The 22304-nt window shown below is 34.3% G+C and overlaps 1 protein-coding gene across 1 annotated transcript in view; it reads right to left on the bottom strand.

Annotated features, from left to right (window-relative positions):
• Positions 1-22304, bottom strand: part of LOC102800858 (potassium voltage-gated channel protein Shal-like) — a 119859-nt gene that overhangs the window by 28524 nt on the left and 69031 nt on the right. The window contains exon 3 of the mRNA XM_085496965.1: positions 3236-3325. Within this exon, the coding sequence (XP_085353091.1) occupies positions 3236-3325 (90 nt within the window). The remainder of the gene's footprint in view (positions 1-3235; positions 3326-22304) is intronic.

Below are 22304 nucleotides of genomic sequence, written 5' to 3'. Positions count from 1 at the left end.
TTAATTCAGCATACTGCAAGAAAAGTTCAATAATATGTAATACAAAAAGATAGAATTATAAACATTAAACAAGCTACCACACCAATGGACAACAGAACTGGAAGTGAAAAAGGCGAAAGCTGTCCACATCACAGAAAATAATATACAAACAAGCAGAACCAGAATGCAAAGTCACTATAGGTACAAACATATCAGGACTGTAGCCAAAGTTAAAAAAGTCAGTGTTTTAAGAAGAAGATGAAAAAACACATCTAAAATAAGAAATTCAAAACAGGTGAAAGAATAAACCTGCTTAGAATTTATTGCAGGAATGGGTCTGTTTATTGTTGCCAGCCTTTATGGATATCATCTCTGTTCCCATATATGTACATGTAATTGGCCATTGACCTATTTATCACACATAGGCCAGGGTAACTTCAATAAATACAAGTTGTAGACCATCATTTGGTAGTAACAGAATGCATATTCAAGGTGATACACCTGCAATAGTGTATAGATCATATTGTCCTTCAAACACATTCTTGATTTTTTTTAATTTGATTTTTTTATAAATTGAAAACATCTAAATAAACCACTGCCTTGCACAGAATCATTGGGAAACTAGTAGTAACATGTATGGCATGGTTTCATACAAATTAATTCCAATCCCATATAACGCTGCTAAAATATCAAGACCTAAATGAATTGTAGTGTCTATAATTTTTTAATGCACATTAATCACTACTACGTAAAGCTTTTTTTTTTTCAAACTCATGGCTTCGGGAATGTGTACCACCTAGAGAGAAGAGCGAGATAGGGAAGAGAGATATATACATATAATAACCAATCTGTAGATAAAGGCTAGCAACTCATAAACAGGAAGACCAATCCACTGAATTATAGTATGACTGTCATGGGAAGTGTTGATTATTGTAAAGTTAGATTGTAAAGAGAAATATGAAAAAAAAAAATATGAAACGAAACCCCAACTGTGGTGGCAGAAAAAAGAACAAGAAGTGTTCTCTTTATTTATATGTCCAAATTATAAACAGAGAAAAAGAGACAAAAAAAGGTGGTGGGAGGAGAGGGAGTCCCTAAATTCAATCTTTGGCTTCAGTACCATACAGTCGAATGTTGAATGGTATTTGTAATATTGAAACACTGACCCAAAATTTAACACGAAAAAACGTGAATGCCTTAAAAAAACTAACATTTCCTGTCAAAAAAGGAAGAAAAGTATAAGGTATTTATCATGGTCTTAAATATCAGCGTAAGACAAATAAACAAAATACCAAATACAATTTTCTAATTCTGAGCTGAAATGCTTTTTTTTTGACCTGCATAACACATTTTTCTAGTTCAATTGTGGGACGGTTCATCGTTGATGGTTACCTTTGTTTTATCTTCTAGGAAACCCTCAGAGTTGTAATATTTGAACTGGAAGATACAGGGCCAAAGGTCAAAGTTCATGATTGACAGGACCATTAACACATATACGAGTACAAATTAACTGGACATTTTAGTTCAATTCCAATATATTATATAAAACACACAGTAAATGCATGAATTGACTGTAAACCCATTGGAACATTCAGAGCCGTTCATTAAATGTCAGACATTATAATATGGAGATTAAATTTGTTCTAAATGCTGATTCTAGTAATTAACCGACTTGTTCAGTGAAATTTTTTTTTACGATTTGTTTTTAAATATCAGAGTTTTGGTTTCAATTATTAACTCATTAAACAATGGAAGTTATGTCTTAAATAGTTTGACAGCAAATTTCATCCAAAACTGTCATGATTGTTACTCTTGCAAATGAAACATGTCACACTAGCTACTGAAAGCCTTCTTCATCCAAAAAAAAAAGAAGAAGAGAGGCCCTTTAATACTAGATGGAATGTAATCGAGACAAAATGATTAGAAACTAGTTGTCCAGCTTATAGCCACACTTGCTTCTTTTTTGTTCAAAGTAATTCTGTTTTAGATCATGTGATCAAAACATGACTTTTGTAATTCATGACAAACGAATGTCATGATTATGTATGGAACTCACTTTTTTTGGGAGGGGAGGGGGATAATGACAACTCAGCAAAGTATTAATTGAGTAGTTTATCTTTTATTTGCCAAGTTTATTTCTAAATTTTGTTTTAAAACAAGCAGCATTCTACTTGCCAAAGAAACCTCTCCAATATAAAAAAAAAAATTCTATAATAAAGCCTTATGTTAACGAAATGAAGTGAAGATTGGTTATTTCCATTATATATCGGTGTCATCATGGTAAATCCACATTTCCACAAGCACCTCTCAAAACAATATTCCGACTCGGATGACAAATTTCCTCATCTGATCTACAGTAATTCAGGCTTTCATAAATAAATTGACATTCAAAAGTAAGCTTTTCTCCTCACAAAAAAAGAAAATTCTAAATGCTATACATTTTACATATTTTAATAAGAATATGCATCACGTTCTCAATGACACAAAATAGTAACAGTTCACATAAATTATTATTACTATTATTAGATCAGCCGAAAAACAAAAAATCTAAGATTTAAATTAAGTCTGACAATAAGATTATTAATTTTGATAACAAAAAACGCCTAGACTTTAAATACAAGCGTAAATTACAATTTACGTCAATATTAAACACAGCATGTCCTGCGACAAGTTTTCAAAGCGTACAATCAATTCCAGCAAACTATACGCATAATAAATATAGTCATAATTTGTTTTTCCTAATGTAGCTAGCTCTTTTCTTGACAATATACGAACACTAGTCTTTAATTCACTTTATACTTTGGTTCTTCAAAAGCCATCAGTTTATCTTACGATTACATCTAGTCTTTTCAATTGGACTGAACACACACCGAGTCTGTCTGGGGGAGATAATCAATCTTCATTTGAAAAACACCTGCCAACTCTGCGCCCGATTAAAATATCTTGCAAAGATACCTACATCCAGGAAGATTGTTTACATTTTCAATTACTCTGCTAAATTAAGCTTCTAATTTCAATTAATTAAAACAATAGTGTTAATACTAATTGATGATTAGATGTGGGAAAACTTATAAAAATTTAATAAGCAGTTGAAATAATAAGAGAAAAAGGAAAAAAGGAGATGTATAATTATAAATAAATATAGCTTTAACCCCCCACCCCCCTCTCACACACAGTGGTATAACCCTACCCTGCATCTATATACAGAGGGCCATACCAATGTTGGTGAACATATAGGGATGGAAAGCATTCCTACCTGCAGTAGTCTTTCTGCAGCTTTCTTCTTTGCAACAAATGCCGTACCACTAGCATTTTTAGCAATCTGGATTTTGGCCATCCTGGCTTTCTGTAAAGATAAATGAACATTATATTAAGCATGTTTGCAAGAAATTAGCTTGTTTATGGACATTCAAACAAATAAATTGGGATGAAAAATTATCAAACTATTTTGTTTGGAAAGTGTATGACATTTTCTGTGCGCGAGAAAACCCTGCTAAAACAATAATTTGTAACTGATCAGAATCCTTAACCGTTTCTGACACTCATAAGTACTACTAAATGACCATATTTTGGCCACATAGAAACCAGAATTTTCCATAAATGTTTAACCATTTTTTTGAGTCAAATTTAATTTGGTAACAAGATACACATACTTCATTACATTTATGGTCAAAATATTAATATAGCTATGAAAAATACACAAAAAAAACAATAATAGATTATGACCGACAAATCAATATTCATAATGATGCTTTGCAAATATTGAGTGGAAGCTTCATAACATTCTGAATGCTGCTGGTAGATTTACCAACAAGTTTTATGCTACTGGTGTGATATGCGATGAAGAATCCTAATTTGAAGTCATGTGATTTGTGAGATATGATCACTTTAAATCAGAACTACAAACAATGATTTAATGATTTACAATGTATATGTTAATGTAATGTTTAATTGCAATCAGTCAAGTCATGTCAGAGATATGGTTCTGGAACTGTATTTGTTAATACAAAATGTCCAATAGTTGATCATCGTTAATGTTTATGAATGATAGCTGCTTATGTAAGACATAGGTCCGGGTCCGCAATGACAATAATGCTCAATTTTGATATATTTCAAACATGGTCACTAATCGGCCATCTTGAATCTGATCTTCGAACAAATATACAGTATATGCATGACATTATGTACAATGTATATATGTACAAATATATATCTTTATGTGCTACACAATGTATCCATAAAGATTGAACATTATTGGTCAACGTATATCAAAGATATATGGCTCTGAAACTAAGGGTTTACACACCATATCTTGGGTGTACATGTACCACATCTTGTACCACATGACCAAGATGTGGATACAGAATGGCAGAAATCTTTATGAAGGTTTAGCGAAAAAATAATGGCCGCCATTCAGCCATCCAAAACCAGACAAATTGCAAGTGCATGCATCCCACAATGTGTGATGAATGAGTGAAGTGTAAATGTGATCAGTTAAGGCTGAACGGAGACTAAAATTCACATGATAAACAATCCTTGCAAATATTCGCAAAGCATGTATTATATATTTTTGGGGGACCTATGAAAACGCTGATAATCTCACTAGCTTTTGTTAACACAATTAAACCCTTCCAAATGTCCACTGTAATGCCATTGTTAGAAATGTTTTCCATCGATGCCCACATGAACCTTAATGAGATCAATGCATGGCTTTTTTGCATATCCTTATCTCAACAAATCCTTGCTTCACACGAATATAATCAAACAAGTTGACTAAAAAGAAAACGACCAACGCGAATTCTAACACTCTAGAGTACCCAATTATTTGGTTAGAGACACTGGTTTAACAATTTTTACAGAACAGCGAACAAGAATCATCAAAGTCTATGGTAAACATTTGGTGTATAGATATCACTCTTTATAATAGCATCATTTTATTGACTTCAGAAATGTGAGTAACAAATTAAACCATGTGACCTTTAATAGAATACAAACAAACTGTAAATATCTTGTTCATCTCGACATGCGTGTTCCTAATACTGGATAAAGTGACATGATAATTTGATTTCACTAGGACAATAATGAACCATGGAATATGTTTCAAGTTTATTTGTATCAGTAGGATTCAAGATCAAAGTTATTTACACATTCCTTGGGAACAATTTATAAACTGGAAACCTTGTCTGCATGTGAATAAATGTTTTTAATTTATAGAGGGGGGGGGGCTGCTGAGGGAATTATTTGTGAAATAAGATAGAAAACATTTTGAGCCTTTATGAGATGGTCTTTCATACAGTTAACTTCATGAAGGCATGAACATTTTTAACTGGTAAGTAAATTCATAGACAATTTACCCTGAAAACACTCACAATTCATAAAAGAATTTATGCCTTCATGAAATTCATTGTAATATTTCATCTTGATATAATCTGATCTGACACCTAGAAACAATCATGTAATTTCTCAAAAAAGTATACACTTTAAAAAAATAAATACAAACACAAAAGAGATTAACTTATGATAATACGACAATAAAACTTGATTGATAGTTCACCCTGGTTGATTATATAACCAAGTCTGAGAAAAATTGAATAAAAATCATTTGAACGAACAAATAATTGTTTGTGACAGACGTTGTAAGTACTATACCTGGCAAATTTCAATATCATGATATGAAAAAAAAAAAAAAAATATTTAATCGTACATTGACACCAGAGTTGTAAAAACTCAATCAGTTTTCACCATTTAAAATTTGAGTGGACGGAAGCAACTGGGTCCTTAATCACAAGTAACTGACAGATTAAAAACACTCAAATCCATTAAATAACACTCTCAACTGAGATTAATTCATTTTGATAGAAGAGTTTTCATGTTCTATGGTTTAAGTTGAACTTCAGACAGAATTTGAAGTCTGTAAGCAGAAAATCAAGTTTTGATTTACAGAAATACACTGTACGTGTTTTATGCAATAACCAAGCTTCCAATACTGACAATAGAGACGAGAGTATGAGATAATATTAATCTGCAAGTACATGTATGAGTAATTTGTACACAGGGTATATAATTACTTTTCATAGCACAAAACCAAAACTCTGGCCTTTATTGCAAACACATTTAAAGCGCAGTGGTCGCTGTGCAGCGCGTGTTCAAATTTCATGTAAATAAACAATGTATTTTACATGCGTTGTATACGTCGCTATGAGTCCCATATCGAACAGGACGCGACACGACGACTGTCGCCCGTTAATTATTTGTTATTTTAGACAATAACTGAAAATAAGCTTAATTTCAATCCACATGTACATGCAAAATTACAACAGGAATCATTGTTGCCAAGTTTGTGAACTTAAAACCCATCAAAATAGTCCAAAGCATCAAAATAGTCCAATAAAACACCATATTAATGGTTTTACAGTAGATGTGCCAAGAAAATTGTTGAATGGAACCATGTATATTGTTATTGCATGTAATACCACAGTCATGATCTAAAAGTCTCCACAGACAGTCAAAATAAATAGGGTAAAACAAACTTCAATCAGCAAATGATGTGTTAAGGGACTGACCATTAGGAATTGGGGGGGGGGGGTAGAACTACAGTGCAAATAATATTTTTCCTTCATCGAAATTTGAGTCAAATTTGTTTTCCACAATGATGTTATTATAATTTTTTCTTTCCTCTTTCAAGTATATATTCAAGTAGTTTTGTTGTTTTTTCAAATTCCACCCTCCCCTCAACCTTTTCTAAGGTATTGTCCTGATGAGACATTTTGTGGTACCAATTAATGAAATGAAAATAACACATGTCAAACATGTCTTCTCAGCTAAAAGTTGAGTTTCAAAAATAACAAACATGATTCCAAAAATGCAACGTCTTAAAATATTTCTATAAAACATAAAACATAAAACAAGTCTTCCTAGCTCAACGGAAATGCTTCAAAAATGAAAAACTTTTTCATCTTTGAAATGCACATTTGGCATTTTTGATTTTGAGCTGAGACAAACATCTTTAACTTTTCAAAAAAAAAATATAAAAATTACATTTTAAGATATATTTTTAACAATCGTTTTAGTTTTGAAATTGGGCACTGCACCACACAGATACACATAACAGATATGAACATGTTTGATCTGAAAAATATCATAATTGTATATCATCACCGCGCTTTTTTGCAACATATTATCTGAAAAATAGTTTGGCATTGTTTTGTTGATAATGACCCACTGATCAATATCATTCAGATGCAAGACATTATTAACTGGCCAAAGTACATAATATATCATCTATATTTGATCCAGTCCAGAACCTACATAACCAGAATGATCAATTAATACAGAATCTTTGATTACATAACCAATTTGTTGAATCTACAATAACACTTCACACAGCTATATACATCTCAAGGTTGTACCACTAATCAATCAAGTCACCAACTACTTTCTCAAGGCGTGCTTCCTAAACAATATGATCAAATACTGCTATAAACTGAAAACCACTTTAAATTGCGCGACAGGCACATTTCCTCAAGTCAGGGAGTTTTACGAAATTTTGTCTTTTACAAATGCCATAAAATCCTGCAATTGGAAAAAATGTCTAGCAGTGAAATTTTTACAGAATTAATCTGTATACTCTTTCTACGTGAAGGTAAAAGGATGAGGACAATCAAAAGGATGATATCAACTTCTTCGTGGTTAGTTTTTTTTTTTTTGAACCAATTATTCTAAGAGCGTAAAATTTCCTGCTGCGCCATAAAGATCATTAGTTCAGTAAGGTCAGTAGTTTACCCTACTCTACTTCAGTATTGCTTTTGATCCATACCTATGTTTCAAAGTAATCCTATCTTTGGAAGTAATATTAAAACCAGGGTCAATTTATCACCTTGTATTTAAAACATACATCTCTCAGAGTTAAGTTAAACACGGGCATGACATTCGATCATTGCATCCACTTCAACCTATGCTATTGACCTTTCCTTCTTGACATTTTCTTCTTGATCACAGAGTTGCCGAACTGTGTTTTATCACAAAAATTCTGTAGAGGTGATCAAACAAAGTGACAATGATCCATAAATCTGTGGCTAGCACATTATTTGCTATAAATCACAAATACTTTTCCTAAAGACAATATCAGTTTAATCGTGTGTCATAATGACGTCATAAACAGTTTTGTACATAGTTGAGACAGACTCATTAATGGTATACATGTACGACAATATTTATATGGATGTTTAATCTATTTGACGTTATTGATCAATAACACTTAAAGTGACATTGTCATTGTGCAGTACGATGTTCAAATTTTTTAATGTCTGGGATGCTTAAGTAGTGTTGAATTTACCAATATTATTGATCAATAACACTTAAAGTAACATCGTCATTATGCAGTACCATGTTCAAATTTTGTAATGTCTGGGATGCTTAAGTAGTGTTTAATTTACCAATATTATTGATCAATAACACTTAAAGTGACATTGTCATTGTGCAGTACCATGTTCAAATTTTGTAATGTCTGGGATACTTAAGTAGTGTTTAATTTACCAATATTATTGATCAATAACACTTAAAGTGACATCGTCACTGTGCAGTACCATGTTCAAATTTTGTAATGTCTAGGATACTTAAGTAGTGTTGAATTTACCAATATTATTGATCAATAACACTTAAAGTGACATCGTCACTGTGCAGTACCATGTTCAAATTTTGTAATGTCTGGGATACTTAAGTAGTGTTGAATTTACCAATATTATTGATCAATAACACTTAAAGTGACATTGTCATTGTGCAGTACCATGTTCAAATTTTGTAATGTCTGGGATACTTAAGTAGTGTTTAATTTACCAATATTATTGATCAATAACACTTAAAGTGACATTGTCTTTATGCAGTACCATGTTCAAATTTTGTAATGTCTGGGATGCTTAAGTAGTGTTTAATTTACCAATATTATTGATCAGTAACATTTAAAGTGACATCGTCACTGTGCAGTACCATGTTCAAATTTTGTAATGTCTGGGATGCTTAAGTAGTGTTTAATTTACCAATATTATTGATCAATAACACTTAAAGTGACATTGTCATTGTGCAGTACCATGTTCAAATTTTGTAATGTCTGGGATGCTTAAGTAGTGTTTAATTTACCAATATTATTGATCAATAACACTTAAAGTGACATTGTCATTGTGCAGTACCATGTTCAAATTTTGTAATGTCTAGGATACTTAAGTAGTGTTTAATTTACCAATATTATTGATCAATAACACTTAAAGTGACATTGTCATTGTGCAGTACCATGTTCAAATTTTGTAATGTCTGGGATGCTTAAGTAGTGTTTAATTTACCAATATTATTGATCAATAACACTTAAAGTGACATTGTCATTGTGCAGTACCATGTTCAAATTTTGTAATGTCTGGGATGCTTAAGTAGTGTTTAATTTACCAATATTATTGATCAATAACACTTAAAGTGACATTGTCATTGTGCAGTACCATGTTCAAATTTTGTAATGTCTAGGATACTTAAGTAGTGTTTAATTTACCAATATTATTGATCAATAACACTTAAAGTGACATTGTCATTGTGCAGTACCATGTTCAAATTTTGTAATGTCTGGGATGCTTAAGTAGTGTTTAATTTACCAATATTATTGATCAATAACACTTAAAGTGACATTGTCATTGTGCAGTACCATGTTCAAATTTTGTAATGTCTAGGATACTTAAGTAGTGTTTAATTTACCAATATTATTGATCAATAACACTTAAAGTGACATTGTCATTGTGCAGTACCATGTTCAAATTTTGTAATGTCTGGGATGCTTAAGTAGTGTTTAATTTACCAATATTATTGATCAATAACACTTAAAGTGACATTGTCATTGTGCAGTACCATGTTCAAATTTTGTAATGTCTGGGATGCTTAAGTAGTGTTTAATTTACCAATATTATTGATCAATAACACTTAAAGTGACATTGTCATTGTGCAGTACCATGTTCAAATTTTGTAATGTCTAGGATACTTAAGTAGTGTTTAATTTACCAATATTATTGATCAATAACACTTAAAGTGACATTGTCATTGTGCAGTACCATGTTCAAATTTTGTAATGTCTGGGATGCTTAAGTAGTGTTTAATTTACCAATATTATTGATCAATAACACTTAAAGTGTCATCGTCACTGTGCAATACCATGTTCAAATTTTGTAATGTCTAGGATACTGAAGTAGTGTTTAATTTACCAATATTATTGATCAATAACACTTAAAGTGTCATTGTCACTGTGCAGTACCATGTTCAAATTTTGTAATGTCTGGGATACTTAAGTAGTGTTTAATTTACCAATATTATTGATCAGTAACATTTAAAACAACACAAATGTGTTACCTGCAAATAAAAAAAAATGTTTTTGAGGTTTACAATTATATAATTACATTGAATCATTCAAATACAAGTATCTTTGCTCAATATTTAAGGGTACAGCTCACAATGTGAATAGACAATGAGACAAGCAGCCTGTCGGCTGAGATAGCTCCACTGATAGCAATGCACATGGCAATTAAAGAACAGAAGATATCATTAGAAAATGAACAAATCTGAGAGAGGTCCACATGTAGTATCTATATGTATAATATATCAAAGCAATTGGACTTGCGGTTTTCAACAAGAAGTCGAAAATATCACTTTTTACCAAAAATGACAAAAATATTCACCAAAATTAGAAAATTAAATATATCATTACAAAATGAACAAATCTGAGAGAGTTCCACATGTAGTACCTATATATGTAATATCAAAGCAATTGGACTTGCGGTTTTTAACAAGAAGTTGAAAATATCACTTTTTACCAAAAATGACAAAAATATTCACCAAAATTAGAGAATTGAAGATATCATCATGAAATGAACAAATCTGAGAGAGGTCTACCCAAGGTACATATACACCAAGTATCAAAGCATTTAGGCTTGTAGCTTTCAAGAAGAAGTCGAAAAAAGACGACGGACAATCACTCATATGATAAACTACGCTCGACAAAGTCGAAAGCCGAGCTAAAAAAACAAGTATACCTCAAGCTATCGTTTTAATCATCACTGAAAACCGACAAAACAACATGGCAGTACTCCCATGCTGCATCCTGATTTTTACGTAAACAAACAAAGACATGAACATTTTGTACATGTCAACGCCCTTGTGTCTTTCTAAGAAAGGAGCTTAATAAATCTTTCTTTATTCCCTATGGAAGCACCGCAATGTATTAGGACTTGCAAGTAATTTATTAAAGTAGTAACGGCATAGAATATATCAATTGTTCAGACAATTATATTCCCATGTACATAAGGACTACCAGCGTTGTGGCATACTTTTCACTTTAATATCACAATACACTAATTTGTAAGGTGACAGCAAACGACAGACTATTTTGTCTTGTACGTACAATATTTTTGTTCACAAACACAGCGTCAATCAGCGTCAATGAATACAAATCTTATAACAGTTTAATAAGTATGAATAAAAGTACCATTTAAAGACAACTCAAACCCTGAGGTTAACACACACAGAGGTGCAGACCATGTGACAGCAAAATATGAATTGACATACAATGACGATTCTCTTGCTCACATTCTCTCTATATTTGTCGTATTGAAGATTCTCCTTCATGCAGTAAATAGTACATTGAACACAATATTTGATTACGTTTAGTAAATTATGGTCACTTTTCTTGATTTAGACATTTTTATTACCAGACTGTTCACAATATGTAATGAATGTCCTGCTTACAAATTAATTTTCAATTTTCTTTTTTTGTGTGGCATTCAGTACAACACATTTCTTGGAGGCTCAGCACAGGGGGTCATAATCATTGAAGGATCCAATCAAAGTACAAAATGAAGGACATGTGACAACATTATATGAAGTACCATATCTCCATAATTTAACAGTATTCATTTCAACGACATTCTAAAAATATAGGAATCAATTAATCTGACCATATACTGATTTCTATAAAACAATTATGTAAATGGTGCAGCAAGGATTAAAAAAACATGAATGTTTGGCAACACATTTTCATTTTTCATACCAATATGAATATTATTTAATGGTATTATGTATTAATTGATAATAATGGACAATTAATACAAAAATGCACAGTGCCATCAACAGATATCAAGCTGAGTCAATTAGAGGTTGACCTGGGTACAATATAAGTGTGCTGAATGTGATGAAGATAGCTGCACCCCGTTTTTCTAGCTATGAGAACTGGAAAATTTCGACTGTTGGCTTTCCTTGCTGTGAGTGTGGCAAATAGACAGTCAGCATTCCTGGCTGTGAGTGTGGGCAAATAGACAGTTAGCTTTCCTGGCTGTGAGTGTGGGCAAACAGACAGTTAGCATTCCTTGCTGTGAGTGTGACAAATAGACAGTCAGCATTCCTGGCTGTGAGTGTGGGCAAATAGACAGTTAGCTTTCCTGGCTGTGAGTGTGGGCAAATAGACAGTCAGCTTTCCTGGCTGTGAGTGTGGGCAAATAGACAGTCACCTTTCCTGGCTGTGAGTGTGGGCAAATTGACAGTCAGCTTTCCTGACTGTGAGTGTGGGCAAATAGACAGTCAGCATTCCTGGCTGTGAGTGTGGGCGAATAGACAGTCAGCATTCCTGGCTGTGAGTGTGGGCAAATAGACAGTTAGCTTTCCTGGCTGTGAGTGTGGGCAAATAGACAGTCAGCTTTCCTGGCTGTGAGTGTGGGCAAATAGACAGTTAGCATTCCTGGCTGTGAGTGTAGGCAAATAGACAGTTAGCTTTCCTGGCTGTGAGTGTGGGCAAATAGACAGTTAGCATTCCTGGCTGTGAGTGTGGGCAAATAGACAGTCAGCTTTCCTGGCTGTGAGTGTGAGCAAATAGACAGTCAGCTTTCCTAGCTGTGAGTGTGGGCAAATAGACAGTCAGCTTTCCTAGCTGTGAGTGTGGGCAAATAGACAGTTAGCTTTCCTGGCTGTGAGTGTGGGCAAATAGACAGTCAGCTTTCCTGGCTGTGAGTGTGGGCAAATACACAGTCAGCTTTCCTGGCCATGTGTGTGAACAAATAGACAGTCAGCTTTCCTGGCTGTGAGTGTGGGCAAATAGACAGTTAGCTTTCCTGGCTGTGAGTGGGGGCAAATAGACAGTCAGCTTTCCTGGCTGTGAGTGTGGGCAAATAGACAGTCAGCTTTTCTGGCTGTGAGTGTGGACAAATAGACAGTTAGCTTTCCTGGCTGTGAGTGTGGACAAATAAACAATCAGCTTTCCTGGCTGTGAGTGTGGGCAAATAGACAGTTAGCTTTCCTGGCTGTGAGTGTGGACAAATAAACAATCAGCTTTCCTGGCTGTGAGTGTGGGCAAATAGACAGTTAGCTTTCCTGGCTGTGAGTGTGGGCAAATAGACAATCAGCTTTCCTGGCTGTGAGTGTGGGCAAATAGACAGTTAGCTTTCCTGGCTGTGAGTGTGGACAAATAAACAATCAGCTTTCCTGGCTGTGAGTGTGGGCAAATAGACAGTTAGCTTTCCTGGCTGTGAGTGTGGGCAAATAGACAATCAGCATTCCTGGCTGTGAGTGTGGGCAAATAGACAGTTAGCTTTCCTGGCTGTGAGTGTGGGCAAATAGACAATCAGCATTCCTGGCTGTGAGTGTGGGCAAATAGACAGTTAGCATTCCTGGCTGTGAGTGTGGGCAAATAGACAGTTAGCTTTCCTGGTTATGAGTGTGGGCAAATAGACAGTTAGCTTTCCTGGCTGTGAGTGTGGACAAATAAACAATCAGCTTTCCTGGCTGTGAGTGTGGGCAAATAGACAGTTAGCTTTCCTGGCTGTGAGTGTGGGCAAATAGACAATCAGTATTCCTGGCTGTGAGTGTGGGCAAATAGACAGTTAGCATTCCTGGCTGTGAGTGTGGGCAAATAGACAGTCAGCTTTCTTGGCTGTGAGTGTGGGTAAATAGACAGTCAGCATTCTTGGCTGTGAGTGTGGGCAAATAGACTGTCACCTTTCCTGGCCGTGAGTGCGGCAAATAGACAGTCAGCATTCCTGGCTGTGAGTGTGGGCAAATAGACAGTCAGCATTCTTGGCTGTGAGTGTGGGCAAATAGACAGTCAGCATTCCTGGCTGTGAGTGCGGGCAAATAAACAGTCAGCTTTCTTGGCTGTGAGTGTGGGCAAATAGACAGTTAGCTTTCCTGGCTGTGAGTGTGGGCAAATAGACAGTCAGCTTTCCTGGCTGTGAGTGCCGCAAATAGACAGTCAGCATTCCTGGCTGTGAGTGTGGGCAAATAGACAGTTAGCTTTCCTGGCTGTGAGTGTGGGCAAATAGACAGTCAGCTTTCCTGGCTGTGAGTGTGGGCAAATAGACAGTCAGCATTCCTGGCTGTGAGTGTGGGCAAATAGACAGTCAGCATTCCTGGCTGTGAGAGTGGGCAAATAGACAGTTAGCTTTCCTGGCTGTGAGTGTGGTCAAATAGACAGTCAGCATTCCTGGCTGCAAGTGTGGGCAAATAGACAGTCAGCATTCCTGGCTGTGAGAGTGGGCAAATAGACAGTTAGCTTTCCTGGCTGTGAGTGTGGGCAAATAGACAGTTAGCTTTCCTAGCTGTGAGTGTGGGCAAATAGACAGTCAGCATTCCTGGCTGCAAGTGTGGGCAAATAGACAGTCAGCTTTCTTGGCTGTGAGTGTGGGCAAATAGACAGTCAGCATTCCTGGCTGTGAGTGTGGGCAAATAGACAGTCAGCTTTCTTGGCTGTGAGTGTGGGCAAATAGACAGTCAGCATTCTTGGCTGTGAGTGTGGGCAAATAGACTGTCACCTTTCCTGGCTGTGAGTGCGGCAAATAGACAGTCAGCATTCCTGGTTGTGAGTGTGGGCAAATAGACAGTCAGCATTCCTGGCTATGAGTGTGGGCAAATAGACAGTTAGCTTTCCCAGCTGTGAGTGTGGGCAAATAGACAGTCAGCATTCCTGGCTGCAAGTGTGGGCAAATAGACAGTCAGCTTTCTTGGCTGTGAGTGTGGGCAAATAGACAGTCAGCATTCCTGGCTGTGAGAGTGGGCAAATAGACAGTTAGCTTTCCTGGCTGTGAGTGTGGGCAAATAGACAGTCAGCTTTCCTGGCTGTGAGTGTGGGCAAATAGACAGTCAGCTTTCCCAGCTGCGAGTGTGGGCAAATAGACAGTCAGCTTTCTTGGCTGTGAGTGTGGGCAAATAGACAGTCAGCATTTCTGACTGTGAGAGTGGGCAAATAGACAGTTAGCTTTCCTGGCTGTGAGTGTGGGCAAATAGACAGTTAGCTTTCCCAGCTGTGAGTGTGGGCAAATAGACAGTCAGCATTCCTGGCTGCAAGTGTGGGCAAATAGACAGTCAGCTTTCTTGGCTGTGAGTGTGGGCAAATAGACAGTCAGCATTCCTGGCTGTGAGAGTGGGCAAATAGACAGTTAGCTTTCCTGGCTGTGAGTGTGGGCAAATAGACAGTCAGCTTTCCTGGCTGTGAGTGTGGGCAAATAGACAGTCAGCTTTCCCAGCTGCGAGTGTGGGCAAATAGACAGTCAGCTTTCTTGGCTGTGAGTGTGGGCAAATAGACAGTCAGCATTTCTGACTGTGAGAGTGGGCAAATAGACAGTTAGCTTTCCTGGCTGTGAGTGTGGGCAAATAGACAGTCAGCTTTCCTGGCTGTGAGTGTGGGCAAATAGACAGTCAGCTTTCCTGGCTGCGAGTGTGGCAAAAGCTGCAAGTGTGGTGAATAGAGGTAGACAGACATGTTTCAACACTTGCAAGTGTGTAATTTATTCTATTATTTTAAATGCAACTGGAATATCAATTGCTTTCATTACAATTTTAGAAGGTTATGAGTTTCTTTAAATATAACTGCAATAATTTACACCGTTGGATATCCAGACAAAACCTTATAATCTATAAGCTATTATCAAAAATACAGACAACAAAGATAATTGGTTTATTTGTATTCATTGTGGAATTCCTTTAAGGAGAAAACTAGTTTGAATGACCGAATCATGCATACCCTGGTAGATGATGTAAGAATAAATTTCCCACTGGGCAACAGTGGCCACTGCCGGGAGACAACGCAACAGACACATATCATTTACCTGGGTTCACAATACAGGGTCACAATTAATCTACAACAACTGTACATATAATAACAGCAATTCCATGACAAATGTGAAAACCTTCATTCAATTTTCATTTGACTTTGACGTGCTACTAAAATGCTATGCTAATTGTGTTAGAGTGTACCTTGACTTACTTCCTTGATTTTGTACTGCACAATAGATTCTTTATTTTGTGTAAATCTGATAATTTGAGTACAGAAAGGAAAACTGATGTTATCTGAGGATTGAACACTATAAATAGACAATTTTATTTGTTGAGTATGAGCAGCATATAAAAGTATGCAATTCTAGAAGAGTGGGAGTAATATACAAATGTACATTTACAATGTTAACAAATCTTAATAGAGTGAATCTACATATGTATGGATCACATATTATGTGATATTACATTACTAATGCAGGCAATGATATTGTTACTATTACATTACTAGTGGAATTCATATTGTTACTGTCTAGTATTACATTACTAGTGCAAACCATGATATTGTTACTGTCTAGTATTACATTACTAGTGGAATCCATATTGTTACTGTCTAGTATTACATTACTAGTGCAAACCATGATATTTTTACTGTCTAATATTACATTACTAGTACAACCCATGACATTGTTACTGTCTAGTATTAAATTACTAGTGCAAACCATAGTATTGTAACTGTCTAGTATTACAATACTAGTGCAAACCATGGTATTGTAACTTTCTAGTATTACATTACTAGTGGAATCCATAATATTGTTACTGTCTAGTATTACATTACTAGTGCAAACCATGGTATTGTTACTGTCTAGTACTACATTACCAGAGCAAACCATGATATTGTTACTGTCTAGTATTACATTACTAATGCTAAGCATGATATTGTTACTGTCTAGTATTACATTACTAATGCTAAGCATGATATTGTTACTGTCTAGTATTACATTACTAGTGCAACCGGTGATATTGTTACTGTCTAGTATTACATTACTAGTACAACCCATGATATTGTTACTGTCTAGTATTACATTACCAGTGCAAACCATGATATTGTTACTGTCTAGTATTACATTACTAGTGCAATCCATGATATTTTTACTGTCTAGTATTAAATTCCTAGTGCAAACCTAGATATTTTTACTGTCTAATATTACATTACTAGTACAATCCATGACATTGTTACTGTCTAGTATTAAATTACTAGTGCAAACCATGATATTGTTACTGTCTAGTATTACATTACTAGTGCAAACCATGATATTGTTACTGTCTAGTATTACATTACTAGTGCAAACTATGATATTGTTACTGTCTAGTATATGTACATTACTAGTGCAAACCATGATATTGTTACTGTCTAGTATTACATTACTAGTGCAAACCATGATATTGTTACTGTCTAGTATTACATTACTAGTGCAAACTATGATATTGTTACTGTCTAGTATATGTACATTACTAGTGCAAACCATGATATTGTTACTGTCTAGTATTACATTACCAGTGCAAACCATGATATTGTTACTGTCAAGTATTACATTACTAGTGCAAACCATGGTATTGTTACTGTCTAGTACAACATTACTAATGCAACCCATGGTATTGTTACTGTCTAATATTACATTACTAGTGCAATCTATGATATTGTTACTGTCTATTATTACATTACCAATGCAACCCATGATATTTGTTACTGTCTAGTATTACATTACTAGTGCAAACCATGGTATTGTAACTTTCTAGTATTACATTACTAGTGGAATCCATGATATTGTTACTGTCTAGTATTACATTACTAGTGCAGCCCATGATATTGTTACTGTCTAGTATTACAATACTAGTGCAAACCATGGTATTGTTACTGTCTAGTATTACATTACTAGTGCAACCCATGATATTGTAACTGTCTAGTATTACATTACCAGTGCAAACCATGATATTGTTACTGTCTAGTATTACATTACTAGTGCAAACCATGATATTGTTACTTCTAGTATTACATTACTAGCGCAAACAATGGTATTTACTGTCTAGTATTACATTACTAGTGCAAACCATGGTATTGTTACTGTCTAGTATTACATTACTAGTGCAAACCATGGTATTTACTGTCTAGTATTACATTACTAGTGCAAACCATGGTATTGTTACTGTCTAGTATTACATTACTAATGCAAACCATGATATTGTAACTGTCTAGTATTACATTACTAGTGCAAACCATGATATTGTTACTGTCTAGTATTACATTACTAGTACAACCCATGAAAATGTTACTGTCTAATATTACATTACTAGTGCAAACCATGATATTGTAACTGTCTAGTATTACATTACTAGTGCAAACCATGATATTGTTACTGTCTAGTATTACATTACTAATGCAAACTATGATATTGTTACTGTCTAGCATTACATTACTAGTGCAAACCATGATATTGTTACTTCTAGTATTACATTACTAGCGCAAACAATGGTATTTACTGTCTAGTATTACATTACTAGTGCAAACCATGGTATTGTTACTGTCTAGTATTACATTACTAGTGCAAACCATGGTATTTATTGTCTAGTATTACATTACTAGTGCAAACCATGGTATTGTTACTGTCTAGTATTACATTACTAATGCAAACCATGATATTGGAACTGTCTAGTATTACATTACTAGTGCAACCCATATTTTTACTGTCTAGTATTACATTACTAGTGCAAACCATGATATTGTTACTGTCTAGTATTACATTACCAGTGCAAACCATGATATTGTTACTGTCTAGTATTACATTACTAGTACAACCCATGATATTTTTACTGTCTAGTATTACATTACTAGTACAACCCATGATACTGTTACTGTCTAGTATTACATTACCAGTTCAAACCATGATATTGTTACTGTCCAGTATTACATTACTAGTGCAAACCATGATATTGTTACTGTCTAGTATATGTACATTACTAGTGCAAACCATGATATTGTTACTGTCTAGTATTACATTACTAGTGCAAACCGTGATATTGTAACTGTCTAGTATTACATTACTAGTGCAAACCATGATATTGTTACTGTCTAGTATTACATTATTAGTACAACCCATGATAATGTTACTGTCTAATATTACATTACTAGTGCAAACCATGATATTGTAACTGTCTAGTATTACATTACTAGTACAACCCATGATATTGTTACTGTCTAGTATTACATTACTAGTACAACCCATGATACTGTTACTGTCTAGTATTACATTACCAGTTCAAACCATGATATTGTTACTGTCCAGTATTACATTACTAGTGCAAACCATGATATTGTTACTGTCTAGTATATGTACATTACTAGTGCAAACCATGATATTGTAACTGTCTAGTATTACATTACTAGTGCAAACCATGATATTGTGACTGTCTAGTATTACATTACTAGTGCAACCCATGATATTGTTACTGTCTAGTATTACATTACTAGTGCAAACTATGATATTGTTACTGTCTAGTATATGTACATTACTAGTGCAAACCATGATATTGTTACTGTCTAGTATTACATTACCAGTGCAAACCATGATATTGTTACTGTCAAGTATTACATTACTAGTGCAAACCATGGTATTGTTACTGTCTAGTACAACATTACTAATGCAACCCATGGTATTGTTACTGTCTAATATTACATTACTAGTGCAATCTATGATATTGTTACTGTCTATTATTACATTACCAATGCAACCCATGATATTTGTTACTGTCTAGTATTACATTACTAGTGCAAACCATGGTATTGTAACTTTCTAGTATTACATTACTAGTGGAATCCATGATATTGTTACTGTCTAGTATTACATTACTAGTGCAGCCCATGATATTGTTACTGTCTAGTATTACAATACTAGTGCAAACCATGGTATTGTTACTGTCTAGTATTACATTACTAGTGCAACCCATGATATTGTAACTGTCTAGTATTACATTACCAGTGCAAACCATGATATTGTTACTGTCTAGTATTACATTACTAGTGCAAACCATGATATTGTTACTTCTAGTATTACATTACTAGCGCAAACAATGGTATTTACTGTCTAGTATTACATTACTAGTGCAAACCATGGTATTGTTACTGTCTAGTATTACATTACTAGTGCAAACCATGGTATTTACTGTCTAGTATTACATTACTAGTGCAAACCATGGTATTGTTACTGTCTAGTATTACATTACTAATGCAAACCATGATATTGTAACTGTCTAGTATTACATTACTAGTGCAAACCATGATATTGTTACTGTCTAGTATTACATTACTAGTACAACCCATGAAAATGTTACTGTCTAATATTACATTACTAGTGCAAACCATGATATTGTAACTGTCTAGTATTACATTACTAGTGCAAACCATGATATTGTTACTGTCTAGTATTACATTACTAATGCAAACTATGATATTGTTACTGTCTAGCATTACATTACTAGTGCAAACCATGATATTGTTACTTCTAGTATTACATTACTAGCGCAAACAATGGTATTTACTGTCTAGTATTACATTACTAGTGCAAACCATGGTATTGTTACTGTCTAGTATTACATTACTAGTGCAAACCATGGTATTTATTGTCTAGTATTACATTACTAGTGCAAACCATGGTATTGTTACTGTCTAGTATTACATTACTAATGCAAACCATGATATTGGAACTGTCTAGTATTACATTACTAGTGCAACCCATATTTTTACTGTCTAGTATTACATTACTAGTGCAAACCATGATATTGTTACTGTCTAGTATTACATTACCAGTGCAAACCATGATATTGTTACTGTCTAGTATTACATTACTAGTACAACCCATGATATTTTTACTGTCTAGTATTACATTACTAGTACAACCCATGATACTGTTACTGTCTAGTATTACATTACCAGTTCAAACCATGATATTGTTACTGTCCAGTATTACATTACTAGTGCAAACCATGATATTGTTACTGTCTAGTATATGTACATTACTAGTGCAAACCATGATATTGTTACTGTCTAGTATTACATTACTAGTGCAAACCGTGATATTGTAACTGTCTAGTATTACATTACTAGTGCAAACCATGATATTGTTACTGTCTAGTATTACATTATTAGTACAACCCATGATAATGTTACTGTCTAATATTACATTACTAGTGCAAACCATGATATTGTAACTGTCTAGTATTACATTACTAGTACAACCCATGATATTGTTACTGTCTAGTATTACATTACTAGTACAACCCATGATACTGTTACTGTCTAGTATTACATTACCAGTTCAAACCATGATATTGTTACTGTTCAGTATTACATTACTAGTGCAAACCATGATATTGTTACTGTCTAGTATATGTACATTACTAGTGCAAACCATGATATTGTAACTGTCTAGTATTACATTACTAGTGCAAACCATGATATTGTGACTGTCTAGTATTACATTACTAGTGCAACCCATGATATATCCAAAGTATTTGTGAATGAAGACTCTAGCTGTCAATTGTCATGAAATGAACAGAGCTGCCTGTAGATTTATAAAAATGATGACCCTTGTCATGAAATGAACAGAGGTGGCTGTCAATTCATAAACAAAATTACAACCTTGTTATGAAATGAACAGATCTGTCTGTCAATTTATAATAAAACAAAATAGTATGTGATATTTCCTTTGATGGATTGACAACAATGAACAACGACGATAACTGCAGTCAAGAAATAAATTGAATAACTATGCTGTTTAGCCATACATTGATGACAGCTAGCAGGCTAATAATAAAACATTCTAACCAGATTTTTCTAGCAGATAACACAATGAATGAACATTGGTAGATATTTGTTGGTATGAAATAGCGGGTTATGATTACAAGCGATACTTGGTATCAATTTAGTATGAATTCTGACATTGATTTATTTTAATTAACAATCCTATTCTAACCCTTCAAACCACTTAATCCATCAATTTTATTATTGCATTCACAGTTCTCTTCTTTTTTAATCGGCAATGTACAACTAATATAGTGCAGTGAAGTCTACATCTTCGGAAATGAAAAACAAACGACTTTGTAAGTACACATGTATCTCCTGGTTGTAGAAAATGTATTATGAATATTTTATGAATATGCAACAAAGTTTGAAATATAAAAGGGGTGCCGCTTACCCTACAGGATATTAA

Source organism: Saccoglossus kowalevskii, chromosome 3 (assembly GCF_978046115.1).
Source record: "Saccoglossus kowalevskii chromosome 3, keSacKowa6.1, whole genome shotgun sequence".
Classification (NCBI taxonomy): domain Eukaryota; kingdom Metazoa; phylum Hemichordata; class Enteropneusta; family Harrimaniidae; genus Saccoglossus; species Saccoglossus kowalevskii.
This window is presented reverse-complemented; position numbering and strand designations above follow the sequence as displayed.